The following is a 22,547-nucleotide window of genomic DNA, read 5'->3' as shown; positions in this document are numbered from 1 at the left end:
ACCTCTCCTCATTGTGACAAGCCAGAAAGAGAAATAACTTCTGAATTACTCCATTTCTTTCCATTTTCCACAAGAAACCAAAATGCAGTCTTTCCAGTTAACTGAGAGGATCAGCAGCCTTCTATCGTTCAGAGGTATGATGTCCGCCAGTTAAGAACTCAAAAGCCAAGAGCTTTGCATGAACATGAAATGGTCCACAAGCACCAGCGCAGTGCAACATTGGTGTTACTACCTGTTCCTCAGCTAGCAGCCTTCAGTATGCGTCTGCTCTCCCACAGGAACGCTGGCCTTTCGGCAACGTGATGCTTACTACTATTGCAAACCACTTTGAGATCATCTTTGAAGCAAACAATTGCCAAGTATTTAACACTTACACATAGTTCAGCTGCACACAGCAGAACTGGAAGTTTAAAACATCGGCCCCTCTCCGCACAAGTCTCTTACCTGTGAGCTCTGCAGAACGCTGGGAGGACCAAGCTTGACCTTTTGAAGCCTTGCTCACACCTTTAACGTTACAGCTTGCACACACACTCCCCCATCTTCCTTTGGGAGTCAGCTGAACCACTCCTTAAATTAGTGTTTCAGTCCATTAACTCCTTATGCACTTGATTAGAACCACTGGCTTGGCATTGATCTCCTGCGTCAGGATCCAAACTCCAGTATTTCACATACGACACTATACAACCCCCTCTGTTTACAGGTGTAAGGCACTCCTTCACTCCTCCTCCTCCTCCGTAAAGTTCACACCTTTTCCTCTCTGTATGCACTCAGAGAGCAACCCGCTCCAATCCCAAGTTTAGTTAAATCAAATTCTTCAGGTCTCCTCTTGTTAAAGAAGTTTTGCTTCCCTGAGCATCCTAAAACATTCACTTAGTTAACTGCTCCAATTTAACATTTTCTAAACACAGGTAACCAGAACTGAACAGATGCCCAAAAGGTTTGTTAAATGTTCTGAGCCAGACTTTCCATTGCTTTAATAGCAGGTACCTACATGTCTTTAAATTTGCTCAAGTATGCACTGCATACACCACTCCCTTCAGTTTTCTATGCTTGAACTAATTCTACCAACCTCTGTCACAAGCTGCTCCACCTCTGCGCACCACTAACCCACCCCCTCGTCTCCACTATTCTGTAGTAGTTTTACATCTGGCATTTTCCCATGATCCCTCCGGCATCAAAATTAAGTCAATTCTGTGAATAACATAGCTTTTCTCTTCCCTCCCCCCAAATCAGTGCTTCTACTTCCTATTCAAGATTTCATAATCTTTGGGAAAAAGTATATCTCATATATATATGTATATACACACACCTTTGGCAATATAGTATTTCTGCAAGGAGATACCATTTTGTAACAAATTACTCCATTTGTCACCATATACAATATACTTTACAAGTGTTACGCATGCCAGCATGCTGAGTTTAAAATCTAAATCTGCTAACTCTTACCCCAAGCACAAATCTTGGATTCCAACCTGGAAATTAAGCAATCTTCTTGCCCTGCTCCACTATGGATGCTACCTTTCCCTGACATACAGAAGCAGCCTACAGAACTATTTTTGAAAACAAAGGGTACATATTTACACAAATATCCTATTTAACCATTAACATGATAACCCTCCGGTTTGAGCTCACTAGGACAGTCCTATGAACTGGCAAATTACATATTGTGCAGAACAAAATACTTTCTGCTCAGTGCTGATTATTTATTAATTCACCATAAATTTAAACTCATATCCAAACATAAGCAATGTTATTTCATCAAATAACTGAAAATATTTATGTACTTAAGGTACAGTGTTTATACAACTCATACCCTCGATAACCTAGCCTCAAGCTGAACAAGCCTGAGTGACATTATTACCCAGCCACCTACGCTATACAGTAACAGTTTAATGATTACATTCCAGTGACCTACCACTTACAATCAGATTCCTTGATAACCTACATTTTTAGCCTCCTGCACACTGTATATCAAGCCCACTAACACTTGAGAATATATGCACTACGAAAGTTTATACCCACTTTACTCCTGCAGGCATTTATTTTTAACATAAGGGAAGCAATGAGCCCAATTAATCTTACATTTTTCCCTTCATGATCTCTTTAGAAGAGCTCTGAAGAACATTAAAGCATCCTCTTTTAAAAGCTGTTAGAATTTATTCTTCCCTTCCACCTAATCTTGTGATAAATTCCATCCATCTCCTGGAGAACTGATCTTTTTTTAGAAGACTGCGCTGAACTGATGTTCATACATCAATCCTTTCTGTGAAATACTATGTCTTTGCTGAAAACAGAAGTCTTTTGTCTGAAAACTTTCAAAATTTAACAATGCTACAGTTCCTTGTGGCAAGCAGTCAAAGCTTAAGATTCTTATCAACAAATGATGACAACCATGCATTTTTTTTTAAAAATTTTATTTGTCAAAGAAAAAAGGCAATAGCCAATTGAAAGCCTACTTTATCTTTAACTCCAATTTTGACTTTAAATTTAGAGAAACGACTTATTTACTTTTTTCTTTTTTAAACAAACCCCCCTTTTCCCCTTATATGTTTACCATCTACTCGTGCTGAATCCTTCCAAGGAGATTGCTCCAGCGTACCTCTCCAGGTCCTCGCTTTGCTCCTTTTACCAAAAAAATGAAAAATTCCATCGTGCATCTTAAGGGCTCCAATCGTCAAAAATAGGAAAAAAAAATCTTTGGAATAGCCAATTGAGTTGAATAAAAAAAAATATCCACACGAATGCGGTTTGGTTGGGGCAGGAATCCACTCCTATGTTCCTGGTAATTTGATCCCGCTCCATGAATCCTTGTAATTCAGCCTCCCTATCCTATCCACATTATGATTTGAATCCAATGATCCAGCTCCAAGGATTGGGATCCAGTGAGCCCTCTCCAATCCAAACCTTTATAACCAGCAAAACCAAAAAAGAGGAGGCAAAAAGTTAGATACTGTAATGAAAAAATAGGATTCTGGGGAATGATCAGTTATGTTTGCCATCAATTAATAAAGATGTACATTAATAACTATCAATTCCCCAAAACAAACTTTTGAATGGTGATGCTCAGATAATTTTTAGAAATGTTAATTATTATTTGGAGGAAACATTGTAATATTTACATATGTCAACTGAAAATGCCAACATATTCATTGTTTGTACGGTGGTGTACTACAGGTTTTGTGGTTGCAAAAAATGTTTATGAAATTGGAAAAGTTTACTGCTAAAGCTATCCACCTACTGTATGTCTAAACTATAGCTAGTACTCCCATCTGGAAGGTAACAAAATTAACTAACTGAAATTTTCAAATATACTGGTGAGTCAATTCTGAATTAGTCTGAGGGGAAGGGCTGAGACTTAAGAAATTATTCCCAACTATGTTTTCTATTTTTGCTTTCATTCTGATACTTTAAAAAAATGAAATAGCAACGCTGTATCAGTCACACAGAGGACATGCAGATTTTAGCAGTATTGATATTATACTCTATCTGATTTGAAGATACCCTTTATCTACAAGTGTACAAATACTACGTAACATTAACACTTGTAACCAAATGCTGCATGACAAAGTAAACCAGTACTCCCACCCCTGTCCCAGTTTATTCCTTTAAAAAACTAGAATGGAATAGAGAATTACAAAAGCAAGTATTTAGCCACAATTGCCAAAAAAAAACTTTAAAGAAAAGAGCAATTGTAGTCTGCAATAACTAAAACATGCCTGAAGTGACAAGTAGGTGCATGTACTTAATTAACCTGTCTCTCAGTATAAGGTCAATACTGCCAATTTCATCTGTGACAATAGCACTTGGAGTCATACCATTGCCTCCATTATTGATCTGATCCTCCTCAATCCTCCTTTTGACAATCCTAAAATGATTGACATGTGCTCCACAATCCTTTAATCCAAAGCATTCTTAATCCATCTCTTCAGATATGTCTACAGAAAGACACACGAAAAGGCAAGATAAAATATAAGATCCCCCAGAAGAGACAAGTTAGCCACAAACATCCCAACATCCCCAGCTTGTATAAACCATAGCCGAACACTGAGACATTTACACAGCAATACCACAGTTTGAAGAATGTTGGTATTTAACTATAACTAAATTGAAACAATCCTGACTGACATCAATTAAAATACAATTTACCAAAGACATGAGGGGAATGTTGATGTTAAGGAGCAAATACTCACTAGGGATTTTACACAAGAATGCAATTCAACACTTTAGCCAATTTGAATAAAACAGTTTGAATTAAAAAATGAAAGACTGTACTGAGTAAAGGAAAATTGTGTACAACATGGGGTTCTACAAAAAGATCATTGCTAGTGATCATTTATGTACGAGAACGGGATCTGCTGTGACGGGGAGAGTAGCGTGGAGATCCTCTGCTTCTTCTTGGGGAATAACTGCGGCTTCTGCTGTTGCTTCGACTACGGCTTCTGCTACGACTACGGCTGCGTGACCGAGATCTTCCATAGCTTGGACTTCTTGGACCATCAACTTTAACACGGATGTAGGCAGTTTCTCCCTATTGAATAGACAGAACTTTCGATTGAAGGGTCTAGGCTTTATGGCCATCTTTTTAGGCATGCTGACAGATTGAAGATATTGTTTATCAAAGCACAGAAATAGACATCAAGTCTTTAAAGTCTATTTTACAACAAACTGACTACGGGCTTAGCTTAGGTGCTTTGTCTGTTAACACGATGGCAACCACACATCCTTACCTGCAAATCCTATCGTTAAGCCCTTTGTATCCAATTCTGGCCCCAAAATAAGCATGAAACCTACCTCATGAGATCTAAATTTAGTGTTATCCAGTTTTCGCACAGCGTAGGTCATATCTTCCTTCCGTACAAACTCCACGACACCAGTGCCATCTCGGAAAACATCAGCATAACATACATCACCTGCTTCACGCATGTGATCCTTTAAATCCTGCCAACTTCCACTTGGAGGCAGCCCTGAATAAAAAACAATGTATTTCTTTAAAAATGAGTTATATTATCTTCTCCTTTAAATACAGTAACATATCACAGCAAGTGAGAGAGAGACTATTCAGTAAGGAGAAAGGCTGCCTTGAGAAGCTGTTAGCACTGTACAGAGAGTATTTCTTCTAGGCTACCCGAGGTGATGCTTTTTGAGAAACTAAACGCAAAGTGGCACCACCCCACACGGAAACCGGGCACTGGGAAGCCGCCTCGAGAACCCCGGGGGAAGCGCTTCAGCTAGAGAAAAAGAAATGACTCACCCGAGACGATCACTCTGTACTCCGAGCGCCGGGACGGGGGGCCATACCTGCCCCGGGGGGCGCCACCCCCTCCGCCACCGCCGCCGCCTCTGCCGGTGCCCCGGCCGCTCCGAGGGAACTCCACGCGGAGGCGATACCCATCGTAATCGTAGCCGTCCCGCCCGTAGACGGCGTCCTCCGCGTCCCTGCGGGCCGGGACGGGCGGTGAGCGCCGGCCGCAGCGCGCCCGCCCCGCCGCGCCCTGCCCACGCGCCGCCCCCCCCGCCTTTGTTCCCGCGCGCCGCCGGCCCCACCCCGCGCGCCGCCGCCGCGCGGAGCCCCCCCCCGCCCCCCCCCACACGCGGGCGGCGGCCGCCCTGGAGAGCGGGGCGGGGGGGGGGGGGCGCGGCGGCCCGTTAGGGCTCCGGCGGGTGCCCCAGCCCCGGTGCGGCGGGCGAGCGGGGGGAAAAGCGCCGCGCACCGCAGTTATGCCCCCCCCGAGGGCGGGGAGAGACCCCGGGGTGCGCCCACGGAGAGAACCCAGGCCGGGGGGGGGGGGGGGGCCCCCCCAACCCCCTTCCCGCACGGGAGCGCCCGCGGGGCCTCACCTGGGGTCCTCGAACTCCACGAAGGCGAAGGGCGGCCCGCCGCGGCGGTTCTTGAGGTCGATGTCGCGGATGGCGCCGTACTTGTAGAACACGTCCTCGATGTCCTTGGTGCGGATGTCGGGGGGCAGGTTCCCCACGTAGATGCGGCAGTCGTTGTTGCCGGCTGGGCCGCGGATCACGCCCCCTCCGGACATGGCAAGGTCAGCAATGGCTGCGGCGGTGGAGAGCCGGAGCTCAGCGAGCGGACGGGTCGGCGAGCGCGGGGGCCGAGCCGGGCACACGGGAGCGCACACACGCCGCCTCCCCCAACAACCGCTTCAAAATGGCGACCACGGCTTCCCTCGCGGTCCTACTGCGCGCAGCGATTTCACCCCGGGACGCACCACCGCCTTCGCCAGCAAAATTCGTACGAGCCCGTGTCTCCCGCCGCGCTCCCGCCCCGCCCTCCTGCGCATGCGCAGCTCTGGGGAAAAAAGTAGTCCCCCTATTGTTTGCTCTCGGCAGGTTCACCTAAGAAGCCAGAGCAGTCCCGGTAGCGCAGCTCCCGTTTCCAGGGCTGCGACGAGCTAGATGCTTCCTCAGGGAGCCCCGGCTCCCCGCGTTTGGGGGAAGAGTCCCTCCAACGGCCGCGATTATCACGGCTGCAGGCCTGTGGCGTCACATCCGGTGCGGAGTCCACGCAAAGAAGGCCCGGCTGGGGGCAGGGGAGGGGCCCGTCCCACAGTGCACCGCGCGGCGGGGGAGCGGCGGGGGCGCTTGGCGCCAAGGCGCGGGCTGTATCCCACAATGCACCGCGGCGCGGGGGGGGTGGTGGAGAGGGTGCCGTGTGCAACAGCGGCGGGGAGACTCGCGGGCCTCGGCGGGGCGGGCGGTGGGGCCGCGCCTGGCCTGCCTTGCGCTCACAGCGGCGGGGAGAGGGGCCAGGGGGACCCTCGGCCCGGGGGGTACGGGCAGGGAGGCCCTGCCTCCTTCCCGCGATGCCGGGAGCGGGCCGGGGCGACGCTGGCCCGACGGGCAGGGCGCTGTGCCGCCCTGAGGTAAAATGGCCGCCCCGAGGGGCCCGAGTCTGGGCCCGGGTGCAGCCCTCAGCCCTGTGACTGCCATCCTCGCCTATCCTGAGCATTAAAGCCAGGGCGTGGGGGTGGGTGTTTACTAACTGTCCCTGTGGCCTTCCCCTTCCCAAATCCGACAGTCTGTACTTCAGAGCTTGCACCAGACTGACCCACTGCCCTGTTCCGGAAGGCCACTCGCCTTTTAAGAATCACACGCCAAAGCCTGAGCATTATAACTTCGGGAATCAAAGCAAGAGGGACAAAACCTTAAAAATGTGCCTGGCTGTATACTTTGTAGTCTGCTTAAATTAATAAAAATGAAGGAGCCAAAAAAGCATTTGGGACAGAGGGAAGTTTAGGTCTCAAATGAAGATGCTTTGAGACTACGATCTTTGGAATCTTTGGTCTTGCGGGAGCGTGTGCTGTATGGTGAATCTTTGGAAATACTGTATAGCGTTAGATGAGAAATACATGCAGGAGAAGGCCGAAAATAAAGTTCTGTAGAACAAGAAAAAAAATTACAACAATATTATGTTCATGAGATTGTCATGTACATAAAGTCATTTTTAAATACCAACATATTTGGTATGTCACAAAGTCCTGAAAGATCTGTTAAGGCAGTAGATGTTACTGTTTCAACAAAAAAACTTGCTGCTTACTAGTGAGGATGCGATGAGATCACACAAATTTCAGTTTAAAAACAAAACTACTGTTTTGGCCAGTAGTTCCTCCTTGATGTTTAAGGCTGGGCTGGAATACATGTTTTCTGAAGGCTGTGGATAAAATGACATGAAATCTCAAGCCTCCTTCTCAAAAATACCTTAGAATATCTACCCAGTTCTCAAAGGCATTGCATTTCACTCTTTTTAAGAGTCTGTGTCCAAGAATATGAACTGATGAACGTGTTATTGCTGAAGGAGGTGATCACTTTCTGGTGAGCAGCTGTGGGCACGGCGATCTTTCTCCCAGGTTCAAGTGAACCCGCTCCCGCTCAGAGAATGGCGTACGTTACCGTGCGTTTAATAGGGTGCAGAGTGTGCACGCAAACCCTTACAGCACAGCAGCTGCTCCCTGCTACGTTCGCACCTTGCCGTAACCCACCGTGACTCGTTCTTTTGCCCACACTTCGCTGCTCGGAGTTCACATCACAAACTGCCTTTGAAATTAAATTCTTTGTGTGGTCTACACGCTATATCGCATGTGGGAGGGATACCTAAAAAGCAACTGAGATAGTTGTACCGTTACCAACTCTAGCCTGGATATCCCTTATTTATCTTTCTGTAGTATCTTCCATATCAGCACAAGCAAGTCCACATGGCACAGGGAAGGCTGTATCGCCGTAACTACAGTTGTAGGGTTAAAGTAGTATCTGAGTATGCAGAAAAACCCTTTAGGCTCCAGAGTTAATTAGGGGATTTTGAAAAATGTGTCATGCCTCTTTAGTAGTGTCTGTCATGCATGCTTCATTTTTCATGTGCTAATTAAAAATGCATATTCCTCTAGAAAACAGCAGTCCTAATGACTTAGAAAAATATTTTCAGTATGATGTTGTAACGTGTTTGACTATTATAAATGCCTTTCATTTCTCTCTCATGTAGGTTAAAGTACAGTAATATGTTCTGCTCTAATGATTTTTAACATTGGTAATAACTATGTTAGATTGCTAGTGGTTTAAATAAAAGACTGCTATTAATCATTGAAAGATGTTATAAGAAAGCCCATCTTCAGAAGTGGTGGTTTACCTAAGTGTAAACTACCAACTATCTAGGGATTTTCTACAACTTATAAAGAATATTACAGTTTCATGACTCTGTACGAGAATATAAACTGGTGAAGCAGTGACTGTAGTACCCATGTGGTTCTAGGGTTTGCCTAAAGGCCATGTACATGAGTTTGCTGGATACTTTTGGTAAATATATTTTTTGAACCAGCATAATTTAAGGAGCTGATTTAGTCATTTGCCAAATCAGTAGAAATACTTATTGCATATTAAAGAAAGATTTAAACCCCTTCCCCCAAAACTCAGAATATACTCTTGCCAGGTATAGAGATGGCTCCATCCTTTGCCAAAAAATTAGTCTTTATTTTCAAAAGCTTATTAAATTGCTGAAGGTTAGTCTTTAAGGCATCGTAAAATAGTAGTAAGTCTGCCTAGTTTGCTAAAACCCTATTGCATAATTTCTTTTGTGTGTTAATAATCCTCATAACTACTTTAAATGATTGCCTTAATTACCGTAATGAAGTGTCTCTTTATAGAATTATTGAATGTTTTCTTTCTCATTACATTTTTAGCTTTGTGTTATCAACAGATAGCTTTAAAACAGTTGGATAAGCTGCAAAACATGTTTGCTTTGTCAGAGTCAGTTTTGGCTTTCTGGCAAAATGTGCATGTGGAGAATCATTAAACATATTAATTATGTGGAAAATAAATTACCAGGAGGGCAATGGCAAATAATCTTGCAAAAAGCCCGACTACTGTAGAATAACAAGCTTTAGTTTTCAAAAGGAGAGTAATGTAAAGCATGGCATTCAAATTGAGCATATTGATCAGTAAAGCAAATATTAGCCATGTAACCCAGTGTCAGGAGTATCTGTGTGTACCTAGCTTGCCAGGTAGAGATATGCTACAGCATAATCTGTTATAATTGCTTCTTAGTCTGCTTTAGGCCTTCTCATATATAGAAAGAAAAATAGCGAGTTTGCTTTAGCCCTTTCTGGCATTCTCACAGCTTTCCTTCCTCTCCCCCTCATTCTCAGAAGTCTTCCCACTGTGTTAAATGCACTCGCTCTTTTCAAATAACCATGCCAATGCCTGGGATGGGTCTTTTTATGCAAAGATACTAAAACGCTTTATAATGGGGTCATTATTCATCTTCACGTGCGATGCAGCTGAGGCATCAGAAGCAAAGTGGTTTTCCCAAGACCCGCTAAGAGTGTCGGAGCAGGGAAGGCAGCTCATGGCCCGAGCATGGGCAGCGCCTGACGGGTTGGGTTGCCGTTCGCAGCGGCCGGTTCCATGACCTTCGCAGCTTCGCTGTCTTAGGGAGAACCTGCTTTTCCTAAATCGCTGGCAGCTTTCTTAGTACTGTCGATCCAGTTGGGATTAGTCTTGACTAATCTTACTTTGTTGTAAAATAACAGTTCATCGAAGCTCAGATGCTAAAACACATGGATCGTGTCTTTGGAGCTTGAAATATAAAGCTGATATTTGGGGGGGCCTTCAATTTTAAACAATGCCTAATGATTTCATTGTCATCAATGTTATTAATTTGCATGTGCAAAAAAGATTCAAAAATATATTAGGAAATTTTTTCCCTAGTTTCTCTTCCGTGGATGTTCACTGATACGTAAAAAATGTTATTGAGGAAAAGTTTTCTTTATAGTGGTTAAAAATACTCTATTGAATGGGAGTGTGCAGAGTGTGAAAATGATTATTCAGACTGCTGTTCTGGTGCATGTACACAGTAGTACTTGGAATAGATACGCTGGGAGGAAAATCTAACTTGCACCACTTATAAGATTTTTTTAAGGTATACAATTTCAAGGGTTTTTTTCAGTGATTCTTTGCATATAACAGGGCATAGCTGGTAACATGGGGCAGTTCTGTGGGATTTGAGACCTCATCTTCTTGTGACTCAGGTGTTTCCCCAAAGTGACAATGCTTAGTGTTTTTTTCTTATTTGAGAGTAGAGGTAGATTTTTACACTAGATTTTTACAGCAATGTGGGTAAGAATGTGAGTAGGGTCCATTCGTCTTTCGTGCCCAGATCTATAGCGTAGGGGGGGAGAATAAGGATGGCAGCAGTGTTTTCCAGTGGAATAAAAGGGGTGCTCTGATAGTAAAGATTAAATGGGACCCTGAAGAGTATATTTTTTGCCAAAGTAGATTTTTATAAGAGTAGCCCATTATTTGAAATAAGGGGAGGGAACCAAAACCCCCCAGTGTTTTGGATAATGTAAGTGGTTAAAAATATCAGACTGCATTTTACATTTTTGACTTTTGTTGGAGAGAACCTAAGTAGCTATTTCTAAAGTGAGAGAAACTGGTAGGGTTATTTATTGTTCAGACAAAATTTGAATATCTTGATAAGATGATGAAAATATGTACAAGTTTGAAAATATTTCCCATAAACATGGGTGGTTGCAGAGCTCATTTATTTAGATTCATACATAGGGTAAAAAAATTCATAAGCACGTGCCTTAGGCTATCTTGATGCAAACTAAAAATGCAATGCATCTTGACTGTGTGAATTTTTGCTGAAAGCAAGCCTGAAAGAACAAACATAGGTGCAGAGATTTAAGTAAGAAAAGCCACGTGGAAGGGAATGCTGAACTGCCTGGCATTTGCTGTCCGTAACGCCACCTGAATTTAAATCGCTGTGTTTAGGGCAGACACAGCCCATGACTGCAGCTCACCACGTGCCTGGAAGAGACAGAGGCGTACGTTCGTTAATTCAAATGGCCAGTTTTAGGTGAAAGGGGGTTTTGCACGTGGAAAAAATCTTTGCATCCCCAAAAGCTACAACAAATGAAGACTGTTTTGTTTTCTTTATGTAAAATACAATGTCTCCGACCAGGAGCCTTTAAAATGATGGCATGGGCTCGCTGTGGCTACGTACTGCTAAGCAGGCCCACATGCTGTTGCTGTTACCTGATTCTCCTGGGAATATTAAGGAAAAAACCTTCCCACTTTGATGATAGCAAGCTTGGGCTGTACTGCGGTGCCTGCTGGCGTCGCAGACCCCTTCGCACACGGCCTGGGCGAGGGTCATGGCTAATTAATCACAAAAGACACTTAAAAGATTGTGAAAATAATTTCTGCGGAGTAGGAATGCAGGATCCCATCAGGAATATTGACACAACATGCGAAATCCTTGGCAAGGCTAGTCGAAGCCCTGCAGCTGGTTGCGCGTCCTCGGCGCGGGGCGCTGCGGAGCGCGTGGACACCGCTGGCTCCGCGCGGGACTGCGGTGCTGCCTGGGAATCGGGGCTCTGCACGAGTGCGGGGCGGCCTGACTCGTGGCTTCATTCCTGTTAGCACACGACATCGTTTAGCAGAGTAAACTGCGCAAAGGACTACACGTTTTGTGAAAACGCTCGTTTTTAGACATTCTGAAACGTTGCTCTTTTCCTTCTTCATAATAACAGCCGCACCATTAAAGCTATTAAATGTGATTTACTCAGAAAAGCAGTAATTGCAACGTCTCCGAAGCAGACTGGTAAAGTCTCATATGGGGAGCATAAAAATCATTCTTTCGTCCCTGACGAGCGTTTGCTGCCGGCCGCCGTTGGCTCTTCCCTCCCTGGGCAGCTCCTGCGGGGGCCGGGGCCGGAGCACTGGAGCCGGAGCGCCGGGGGTCTCCCGCGCCGCCGGGACCCCTCGGCACCTCCCGGCTGGCTGAGGCAGTGCGAGGAGGAGAAATGCAGTTAAACTGCTTATCTTTATTTGTCTTGCTCATGCAATTAAATGTTAATTTAAAAACCTTTGTGTGTGTGCGTGTGTAATCTGTGCTGCCTTGTTTTTATATCGCTGTGATTTTGGTGCAGAGAGAATCCGGTTTCGCCTGTGATTCCCGTGTGCCGACCCCCGGCATTGGTGGGAGGGGAAGCGGTTGACACAGAATGAAAAGTTTAAACGAGCCTCCCGCCCCCCCCCCCCCAAATCTGTTCTAATTGATTTATTTTCCTGTGAAAACACTTATATTCCTAGCGGGCTCTGCGGGCTCCTTCTGCCCGCTCCCTGTTGCTCCCTGCCGCCTGCTGCTACCGAGTGTTGTAAGCGCCTGCTTCGCCGCTGCTCTCCCGCTGCCTTCCTGCCGGGACGCGGACGGCGGGAGCCGCGCGCAAGCCGTCAGTGCAAACGGAGCGCGCCCGGCCCCGTTGCCGCCGCGGAGGGAAGGAAGAGAGAGCGGCGTGTACGTTTAGGCTGCTCCTCTAGGGAGGATGCTCGCGTCCCGCTCCGGCGGGTGCCGCGCAGGGCGTCAGCAGAGCGGGGTGGCCCTCGCCGGGCACCCCGGCCGCCTCTCCCCGCGCTCGCGTCGGGCTTTTCGGGGCTGAGCGTGCCGGATTTGGGGACGGAGGCTTCGGGGAAGGGGCAGGCGTGCAAAGCGCGGCGGCGTTCCCGCTCGGCCCCTCCGTGCCACGTGCGCCGCCGCCGGATTTCAGTCCCGCCGTGGCAGGCAGTGCCGGGGGGACCGGCCCCGGGTGCCCCCTTCCCCAGCCCCGGGTCGGGCCTCGGCCGCAGCGCTGCCGCTCGGCCGGCTTTTTTAGAGCAAGGAAACAGAAGGCGTGAGAAATGCATTAAAATGTATTTCAAGCAGAGTATTTTTAAATAAAGACAAAGCTTTAGGAGCTGTTTTGTTGGCGTGCAGAGTTTTGTGCAAACCTTTGCCCCAAGGCGGAGGATTACGCTAAGCGTGTGAACGTACGGAAGCCGCGCCGGCCACAGGCAGGAGCCGCCGGAGCCGCCTGCCCTCCCCGCGCGCCTTCGCCTTGCCCAGGAGGAACCCGGCATCGCGCCGGGACGACGCAGGGACGCGGGGAACAAGAGCTTGAGCGAGAGTTCGCGGTCCGAGGAGCTGCAGAGCAGCGGCTGCGGGGGGGAACGGGAGTTGCAGCGGTATCGCTAAAGGCCTGGTCGGTCCCTGCCGGAAATCCCCTTTCACGGCCACTCATTCTCCCGATGTTTCCCGCCGTGCTTAGGCAGACCTCAGAGCCACGTCCAGAGCGTTTTAGAAGCAGGTAATCTTGTGCAAAAGGGCTGCTTTTAAATTAGCGGGTTAAAATATATAGTCAGAAATTAGGACCAAAAACACCCTGGCTGTCCTCTGCCAGCAGCGCTGTTCCCTCGCGCTGTATCGCGCAGTGCAAAGCAGAAAAGTGACAATTCTGAATTTTTGCATGATTCCTGCCTTACTAGTGCAACAATAGTCTAAAATATCAGACAGAAGGAAGCAGCCTGTCTTTTCTTTCTAATGCGTCTTTTTGGTGCAGTTGCTTGAGGATAATAAACAAGCAGAACGGCATGAGAGCATCATGTTTCAGAGGCAGCACCAAGCACGAGCGCCGGCTGTTGCCTATACGGTTTTGCAGGCAGCACGTCAACGTCTCCGTACTCGGCGCGGTCCCGCAGGGGAGGACGGAGGGGTCGGAGGAGCCGCGGGCTCTCGGGCTCAGAGCCGGGCAGCGCTGCGAGGCGGCTCCCGGTTTCCGCCAGCCACCGCGCCGGCTCTCCCGTGCCACGATCGCGAGGCTCTTCTGCCGTTAGCGGCGAAGGCGGAAGGAACAACGGGCTGCTTTGTAGGAGGACAAAGTCCCCCCCGGATGTTTCCACGGCAGATTAAGCGTAGGCAGAGCAGCCTCAAGCACTCCTTTAATTAACCCAAAATCCCTCACGGGCTCTTAAACCCGGAGAGGTCTTCAGACCTAAGGGGGGTATAAGATGTGTAGTTATGGATGGGGTCAGCTGCTGCAGCTCCTTCCATAGGGGCCAGCGAGAGCATTAACGCGTGTCGGACCGGGGCGGCCGCAGAGCCGCGTCCGCAGCGGGTCCCGTGCGCTCACAACGGCCCTTTCTTAAATTGCAGGAGTGCCGGGTGCTCGCCGATAAAACCTCCGCAGCCCCTCGAAAGCCCCCGCGGGCTGCGGTCGCTGCCGGGCGCGCTGCTCCGCCGCAGCCGGAGCCGGAGCCGGAGCCGGAGCCGCGAGGAGCGCGAGGGCGGACTGCAAACGCCTGCGGCTCTGGATTAAAGCAGAGCTGCCAAGCGATGCTCTAACTCTCGCAACGTAAATGTTACAGTAAAACAGCGTAAATTTGGGTGGCTCTGTCTTTTTTTTGCTCTTTTTTCTTCCCCCGTTCACTCGGGCCAGGAGCTGCTATAGCTTAAATAAATCCCTGCGGACGTGAGGCTGAGCTACACGGTGTCGCACGGTGCAGAGCTGCTCTCCTGCTTCTGGAGCTTCCCGTGTTTCTGCTGTGCCAGGAGGGAGCTCAAGCCGCCCGCGACGCCGGTAGCGCAGGGGGGCGGCGCTCCTGCCGGCGGGTTCCCTCTCCCAGCCCTCGCCCCCGGCCCCTCGTTTTGGGGCGGATTTGTGTCGTGCGCGGGCTTTTGCGATGATTGCTCTTTTGCTCGCCACCGGGGACGGAGGAGCCGTGCTGCATCCCGTGGCCCCCGGCCCGCTCCGCGTGCCGATGGGGATGGAGGAGCCAAGGGCTGCGTCTGGCCATGGGACGGCAGGTCCGGCGGGCTGAGGATTCAGGAGGGAATGTGCAGTTTTGCGCCTATGGATAAAGAGCCGTTTTAGCGGCGGAGCAGAGCCAGCGGAGCCTATTTAGGTCGCTCAGGCGAACCCTCTTCCCTCTGACAGAGACGGATGAGGAGCAGCACGAGCGGCTCAGCTGCCGGATGTGACCAGCCGGCACCGCCGGGCCAGGGCAGACAGGGACAACCAGGATATCCTGGAGAGCCAGGACATCTGGGACAGCTGGGACAACCAGGACAGCCGGGACAACAGGGACAGCTGGGACAACTAGGACAGCCAGGAAAACCAGGACACCTGGGACAACCAGGACAGCCAGGACAGCCAAGACCAGCCAGAACAGCTGGGACAACCAGGACAACCAGGGCAACCAGGAAAACCAGGACACCTGGGACAACCAGGACAACTGGGACAACCGGGACAGCCAGGACATCTGGGATGGCTGGAACAGCCAGGCCTGCCAGGACAGCCAGGACAACCAGGACAGCCAGGACCAGCCAGGGACAGCTGGGACAACTGGGACAACTGGGACAATGAAGACAACCAGGACAACCGGGAGAACCAGGGACAACGAGGACAGCCAGGGTCAGCCAGGACAAGCAGGACAAGCGGGACAGCGGGAAGGCCAGGACAGCAGGCTCTTGCGCGGATGCGTGCCCCTGCCCGCGAGCAGCGGGTGCCGGCGGGAGACGGTGCCGGGGACGAGGTGCGCGCGAGACGCCGGCGTTTGCAACACGCCTGCAGCAATCGCACGTTGCAGGGGCAGCGCCGGAGGCGGCGGGCTCGGCCGGAGGGGGACGTGCAGGGACACCCCTTCCCCGCGCCGCGGGGGCTCCCGAGAGGAGCGGCTGCCCCGGGGGAACCCTTCGCCGGGGAGGGCCGGGTTTCCGCAGCGCCCGCTGCCCAGCGCCTCACCGGGTGACACCGGTGTGCAGCGAGGAGCGGGACCCCAGCGCCCAGGCTGCGCTGGGCACAAGGTGCAGGGCTTGCCGCGCTCGCGCCTGAGCGAGCCCGGTTGGCTGACGCGGGAGGGCCTGGCTGCTGCACGCGGGAGCGACCCACCGGGGCCCCGTTCGTTGACGTGCGAGCGCCCACGGAGCTCGTGCACGAGCACCCGGTTAACACACACACAGGTGCCCGGGAAATGCGTGAGCGCCCAGCCAGTGCACCCACGAACGCTCGGTGAGTGCACCCGCGAGCGACTGCAGAGGTCACGCGTGAGCACCCAGTTAATAGGCGCACGGGCAGGCAGTTAGTGCCCGCACGAGTGCCCGCCGGGCTCGCGCATGGGCGCCCGGTTAGTGCGCGCGGGACGCCCGCCTGCTGCGCGCGCGAGCGCCCAGGCCGTGCCCGCACGGGCGCCCAAACGGCTCGTGCGTGCGTGAGCACCCCGTTATTTCGCACGCGGCGCTCGATCGGCGCGTGCACGAGCGCCCAGCTGCTGCGCCCACGAGCCCCCAGCTGCATCCGTGATCTCCCGCAGGAGCGCCCAGCCGGTGCGCCCGCGATCGCCCCAGCAGTCCGTGCAAGCGCGCGCTGCGCAGGGCTGCAGCGGGGATGGCGGCGCCGGCTGAGCCGCGGCGGGACGGGAGGAGCCGTGGGAGCCGCGGCGGCGGCCGGCACCAGCCCTCCCGCACCGAGCCCAGCCGAGCGCCACCGGCCGGGGCGGCGGAGACGGGGAGGGGGGAGCTGCTTGGCGTAAGCTGAGCCTGAGAAAGGTGTTTGCTTAAGTGTTTGCTTGATTATTTATGTTTCCTTTTGTCTCAATAGATTAGAAGTTTGTTTTAATGGGCGATAAATTAAATAAAACTGCCCCAAGCTGAGACTGGTTTGCTACGCGAGTCCAGTTTCACGGTGTGGTCCGGAGCACGTGGGTCTGACAGGACTTTTCCTTCATTTTTTTTTGTCCCCTCTAGATCCCTCTTTCACTCTGGGAGAGACCGGGGTGAAGGAAGTCGCCAGCCCTCCCTGTGTCCCGCTCATCCGGGAATCCCGGCCCAGGCGGGAGCTGCGGGAAGCTGGCGGCTCGTCCCGGCCGCCCCTCGCTCCGGCCCCGCTGGCGGTTACACTCCCACGTTAATCCCACCCCGCCTGCATTCCCGATACGGTGGGGACGGATATTTTTATTTACGGCTCCTGCGTGGAGCGCACGCCGCAAGCCACTTGCAAGAACTTGCAGCGAGCGGATGACCTGAATGCATGTTAACGAGGCTCCCAAGTCGTTCAGCATTCAGGAGTTTCGTGCCGCGCTCGCGGGACGGCCGGGAACGTGCGGCGCCGCGGGGAGCAGCGCGCAGGGATGGGCCCGGGGCTCGCGGCACGCGGGCGAGATCCCTGGGAACGCGCTGGCCGCAGGGCGCCGCGCACGATCCCCACTCTCCACCGGATGCGATCCCGCTGCCCGGCTGGGATTTGTCCCCTCCTGCTCTGCTGGGCGCCGCGCAGCCCGCTGGCCCCCGGCCGCGGCAGCAGGCAGGAGGCTTCCGGAGGCGCCGGGCTGGAATTCGGGATCTCTGCCGTGACGAGGGAGGCAGGCAGTGCAAACGGGTTATTGCCCTAAATTGGTGAACGCTAAACCTTGAGAGGCGGAGACACACACTGGTGTTCCCGGACTGCTAGTGGTGACCAGACCCGCGGCGTGAGCTGGGCAGCCGCCCCGGGAAGCCTGGAGGGCTTTTTTTTCTTTCTTTCTTTTTTGCATGAGGTTTATTCAGGTCCTACAACGGGGATTGGAGGGAGATAATAACATACATTAACCTGGCTGCTGAAAACTGCATTGCAAACAAGAATTGATCGAAGCAGCCCAGGACTGACAGCGAGCCTGGCTTAATGCAGTTTGCAAAACACTTGCCAAAACAATTGACTCCCGGTAAAAAAAGACGTTCTCTCCAAATCCATGCAGCGGCCTCCGGCGGGGCTGGGGCAGGCGAGGCACCGGCTGCAGAGGCTGGAAGGGGTCGGCAGCCGGGGGCTGCAGCTGATGCAGGGATGCGCCAGGGCCGGATCCAGACCCGGCACGTCTTTGCCAACAGCCCGCGGGGCCACTCACTCACCAGGAAAAACATATTTTGCAAGGGGTTGGATGCTGCAAGCCTTCCCCCTCCGCAAAAGCTACCTGGGGGGTAAATTCTTCGGCTGTGCCTCCCTCGAGCACCTGCATTTTGCTTCTTTGCAATTGCTTTGCAGTTTGGCTCCAAAAGGAGAGCCGAAGCCGTCAGGCTCTTCCTCGGAGCCGCCAGCCGCAGCGGCGCAGTGATCTGCGACTGCGGTGTCTCTCCATGAGGAAGAATCGCCACCAGCAGCCGGGTGCATGTGTCGGGGCACCGGGCGCAGCACTTTTGGGGCGGTTCGGGCCGATACGATGAAGCGGCCGGGCCCCCCCGGACTGCGTGCGGGGGGATTTCGGGAGGAGCGGGGGGCACAGTGCCTGCTCCGCTGCACCTCCTCTTAGCCCATTTCCAGCCCCCCCATGCCGAATCTTACCGGCTCCCCGCTCGGCACCGGCGGCGCTAATAGAGAGCATCCGCACGGCTCCGGGAGCTGCTGCCTCAGCAGCGAGCCGCGGGGCTATAAATAGCCAGGCTGGTGCCATGGCGCGTGGGGCTGCCCCATCCCGTCCCATCCCATCCCGTGCCGGGGGGGCTCCCGCATCCCGCCACCTCTCCGGCTGCTCCGATGTCTGCCCGGCCTCTCCCTCCTCGGCGGAGGAGCCCGGATCGACGGCACCGTTGCAGCGGCACCGAGGCGGGGGGACTCGTCCCGTCCTGCCCTGCCGCGGCGTTGCAGCCCCGCGGGGCTCGGTGCCGTGCACAGGGCTCCCTCCTGCGCCGCCCGGAGCGGGAGAGCCCATCGCTGCTCACCGTAGCGGTGCAGAGGGAGCTCGGCCTTAGCAGGGCTTGGGCCTGCCGCCGTGATTTGCCCTGCTGCTGTCAAAGCCGCCCTCTGCTCCGGCTGCGTGTGTATTTATAGCCGCTTTGGTCCCCAGCCGGAGCCCGGGAGGGGGGTTGCAAAACCCTGCCAGGGGCGTCTGCAACCCGCAGCTCCCGCGCCGGCAGCGCTGGGGCGACGCAGGCGACCCGCTGCCCGTCCCCTCCGATTTACCCAGCTTTGGGCAGCTCAAATCATCTCTTTCTCGGGGCCACCTCGCAAGTCAGCCCCGGAGCAGTTGCAGGCCCACGCAGGCAGCAGGGGTCCTGCAAACCACGCGCCGTCCAGCTTGCGGCCCCTGGCCCCACTCGCTTTGCTGCTGCTCTCCAGCCTCTGCTCGTGCCACGCTGGAAGCGCAGAAGGCCTCTGTTGCAGACAGTTAACTTTCCTCTTGTTTAGCCAGATCTTTTCGTGGTTCCTCCTTACCGTGTTAGAATGGACCCATTTCTGGACCCATTTCCGGACCCGTTCAGGACTAGTAAATCTTGTTTGCAGTTTTGCAGTGCGTGGTTTGACCAGTGTCTCGGAGGCCGGCAAAGCCCACCCCGGGAATACCCGCTCGGTTTGCGGAAGGGAAGGGTCGGTCGCCGGGCTGCCCGCTTGCCAGGCAAGAGCACAGCCCGTGGAGCGAGCTCCAGCCTGCCCCCGGGTGCCGCTGCCAGCCGCGGAGCTGTCTTCTCCCAGCAATCAAATTAGATAGATTTCAGGTCCCTGGATGGTCTCCCTGGTCTTCAAAGCCATGTGTGCAATTAGATCTGGCCTCATTAAGAGCTGGCCGAGCCCAGGAAGCGCCTGCCCCCGGCTCGCGGCGGTGCACCCCGGGCACGGCAGCACAGGGCTGGCGGGGACAGCCCTCGCCCGGCGCCCGCGGGGTTTCCCCGGGCTTTTCTTCAAGCGCCTTTCGCGAAGGGCTGCTCGGCACCTCTGCTCACGTGAAACGCAGCAAGGGCAACGCGAGCTGGCTTGGGGCGCGAGTCCCCTTCGCCTTTTCCCACGGTTCGCGGCCTCCACGCCGTGGACGACAGCGGCTTCAGGGCCAGGTGCCCCCCCCCGGCCGCGGGCGCCCCGGGACCCTGCAGCACCGTGCACAGGACGGGACAGTCAGCGCTGCAACCCGCCCCCAGGGACCGGGGGCCGCGGAGCTGCTAACACGGAGCTTTGCCACCGCTTCACGCTGGCGAAAGCAGTAACACAAAACTGGGGTATCGCAGTGCTGAATCAGGCCTTTCCCCGGCCTCGGGGATGGACAGAGAGGTTTTGTTCTCCCCTTTGTCCTTAACTTGGCTTTCACGTACACGTGAAACATTAGGAGCCTGGCGTGGCGTAGTCCTCCTGCCCCTTGCGTGCTGCTCCAGCCTGCTACCGGAGACGACACCCGCACCTTTGCTGGGGAGGTGGGGAGCAAAAAGACCCTTTTGCTACGAGATGTGAGGTACTGCCATCCTCCTCAGCCTGTCCGCCCAGGCCATCAGCGTGGCCAAGGGACCTCCCGTCCCGGCTTCCTCTCCCTGTCCCTCACCTCCGAAACGTCACAGATTTCCCGTGCCCGCTGGCGTTGCAGCCAATTTAAGCACTACGTGCTGGAGACAAGCTCTCGAGGCGAATGCACGATGAAGCTGCTCGAAAGGCTGCGCGTCACCTCTGGGAGCCGGTGCAGCTCCACGCGAAGCAGGGCTGGACCTGGTGGGGCTCAGCTGAGGAGCCCCCAGGGGCAAGCCGTGGCTCCAGCTGGTGTTTTGGCGAAAGATGCTCTTCCTCCCCACCCTTGTTCGGCATTCCCAAGCTCTGCTTCCAGTTTGAAAGCTGGAAAAACTCGGGAAATGAGATACCCCCCATGCCAGAGCAAGCTATGGGGCACAGTGGGGCAAGGACAGGGGACGCTGGCAGCTGGGAGGGGGCCCCCTCGGTTGCGTGGTGGCGGCTCTGGAACTGCTTTTATCTTGGAGATGCTTTCCCCGGTATCGTGTCACGAGGCGGAGGAGCTATATGACCTGGTTTTACTCCTAACGGGGCCCCTGACCTCCTCGGTGGCCTTTCACAGGTCGCTCGCTCCCGTTGCCTCAGTTTGCTCGGCTGTAAATAGGAGAAGCTGCAATAACGCTGGTAACCTCAGGAGGGTATCGCCAGGCTCAATTAATCAACGACCATAATGCACTTGAAGATCTCAGGTGGAAGACACAGTAGAAGCGCAAAGTCGCAATTAATCAACGCTGACAGAACTGGTTTTTACCCTTAAGGTGAGCTGTCTTTGCAGGAACACTTTGCACACAGCAGTCCCTGGCCTGCAAACGGATCTCTGGACTCAGGAAGGTCTCACATGATGGCAGGAATCTGCTGGCACCGATCCACGTGCGAGACCCGGAGTTGGGCGCACCAGGGCTGCCGAAACGCAGCGGCGGCCGGGGCGGGGAGCGCAGCCGCTCGGTGCGCAGCGTCGCGGCAGCAAACCCTTGCACGTGCCACGAAGATGCCCCGGGCACCTTTTACGGAGCTGGGAATATAATCCTGATCCCGCAGAGGCCCCCTCTGCTTTAAACGCTGCCCTATTATTAGCGCCTGGAAGAGGTGCCGCGCTCTGCCCGGGCTCCAGCCACCTCGGGCAACCAAGGGGGGGTGCGGGGAGCCCTGGGCACCACGGCTGAGCCGTGCAGGTCTGTCCCCCCCCCCGCCCTGCCCTCCTCCCCAGCGGGATCCCCAGCAGGGAGAGCAGGCAGGGTTCCGGGAGCAGGGCCCCCCCATGAAGCAAGGCCCCCCCCCCAGGGGGCAGCAGGGACCTCCAAGGGACACCAGGGATGCAGAAACCCCCCCCCCCAAAAAAAAAGGCAGCAGGGCCACTCACAGGGGATCAGGGCCCCCCAAATCAGTGGGGGCCCCCACAGGAGATCAGGGACACTGGGGGAGCAGGCCTCCCCCCAGGCACCAGGGCCCCCCCAGGCAATCAGGGAGCCCCCCCAGGCAGTGGGGACCCCCCAGGCGATCAGCCCCCCCCCACAAAAACAGTGCTCCCAGGGGATCTGGGCCTTGCCAAAGGGATTAGGGTCCCCAAAGCAATGTTCCCCAGAGGCATCAGACCCCCCCAGGGGATAAGGCCACCCCCATGAGGGATCGGGGCCCCCAAGGCAGCAGCCCCAGAGGGATAAGGGCCCCCCCAGGGGATCAGCACCCCCCCCAAGGGATCAGCCCCCCAGGTGACCAGACCCCCCCTAAGACAGTGCTCCCCCAGGGGATCAGGGTCCCCAAGGCCACGTCCCCAGAGGGATCAGAGCCTCCCCCCAAAGGATCACCCCCCCCCCGAGGGATGAGGGCCCCCCCAGGCTGTGCCCCCCAGGGGATGGGGGCCCCCCCAGGAGACCAGACCCCCACAAGGCGGTGCCCCCCAGGGGGATCAGGACCCCCCCTCCCAAAGGGATCAGGGCCCCCAGGGCGATGTCCCCCGAGGGATCAGGCCCCCCCGGGGGGTCAGCCCCCCTG

General features: G+C 53.8%; 1 protein-coding gene across 1 annotated transcript; it reads right to left on the bottom strand.

Annotated features, from left to right (window-relative positions):
* Positions 1–3,874: 3,874 nt before the first annotated feature.
* Positions 3,875–6,494, bottom strand: SRSF1 (serine and arginine rich splicing factor 1). The gene is made up of 4 exons (XM_067309543.1): positions 5,839–6,494; positions 5,252–5,436; positions 4,792–4,964; positions 3,875–4,528 (listed from the first exon to the last, which is right to left on the bottom strand). The coding sequence occupies exons 1-4, from the start codon at positions 6,030–6,032 to the stop codon at positions 4,334–4,336; spliced, it is 747 nt and encodes a 248-aa protein (XP_067165644.1). The 5' UTR covers positions 6,033–6,494; the 3' UTR covers positions 3,875–4,333.
* Positions 6,495–22,547: the final 16,053 nt, after the last annotated feature.

This window comes from Apteryx mantelli, chromosome 22 (assembly GCF_036417845.1).
Source record: "Apteryx mantelli isolate bAptMan1 chromosome 22, bAptMan1.hap1, whole genome shotgun sequence".
Taxonomy (NCBI): domain Eukaryota; kingdom Metazoa; phylum Chordata; class Aves; order Apterygiformes; family Apterygidae; genus Apteryx; species Apteryx mantelli.
The sequence above is the reverse complement of the archived record's forward strand: the minus strand, read 5'-3'. Positions and strand labels throughout refer to the sequence as shown.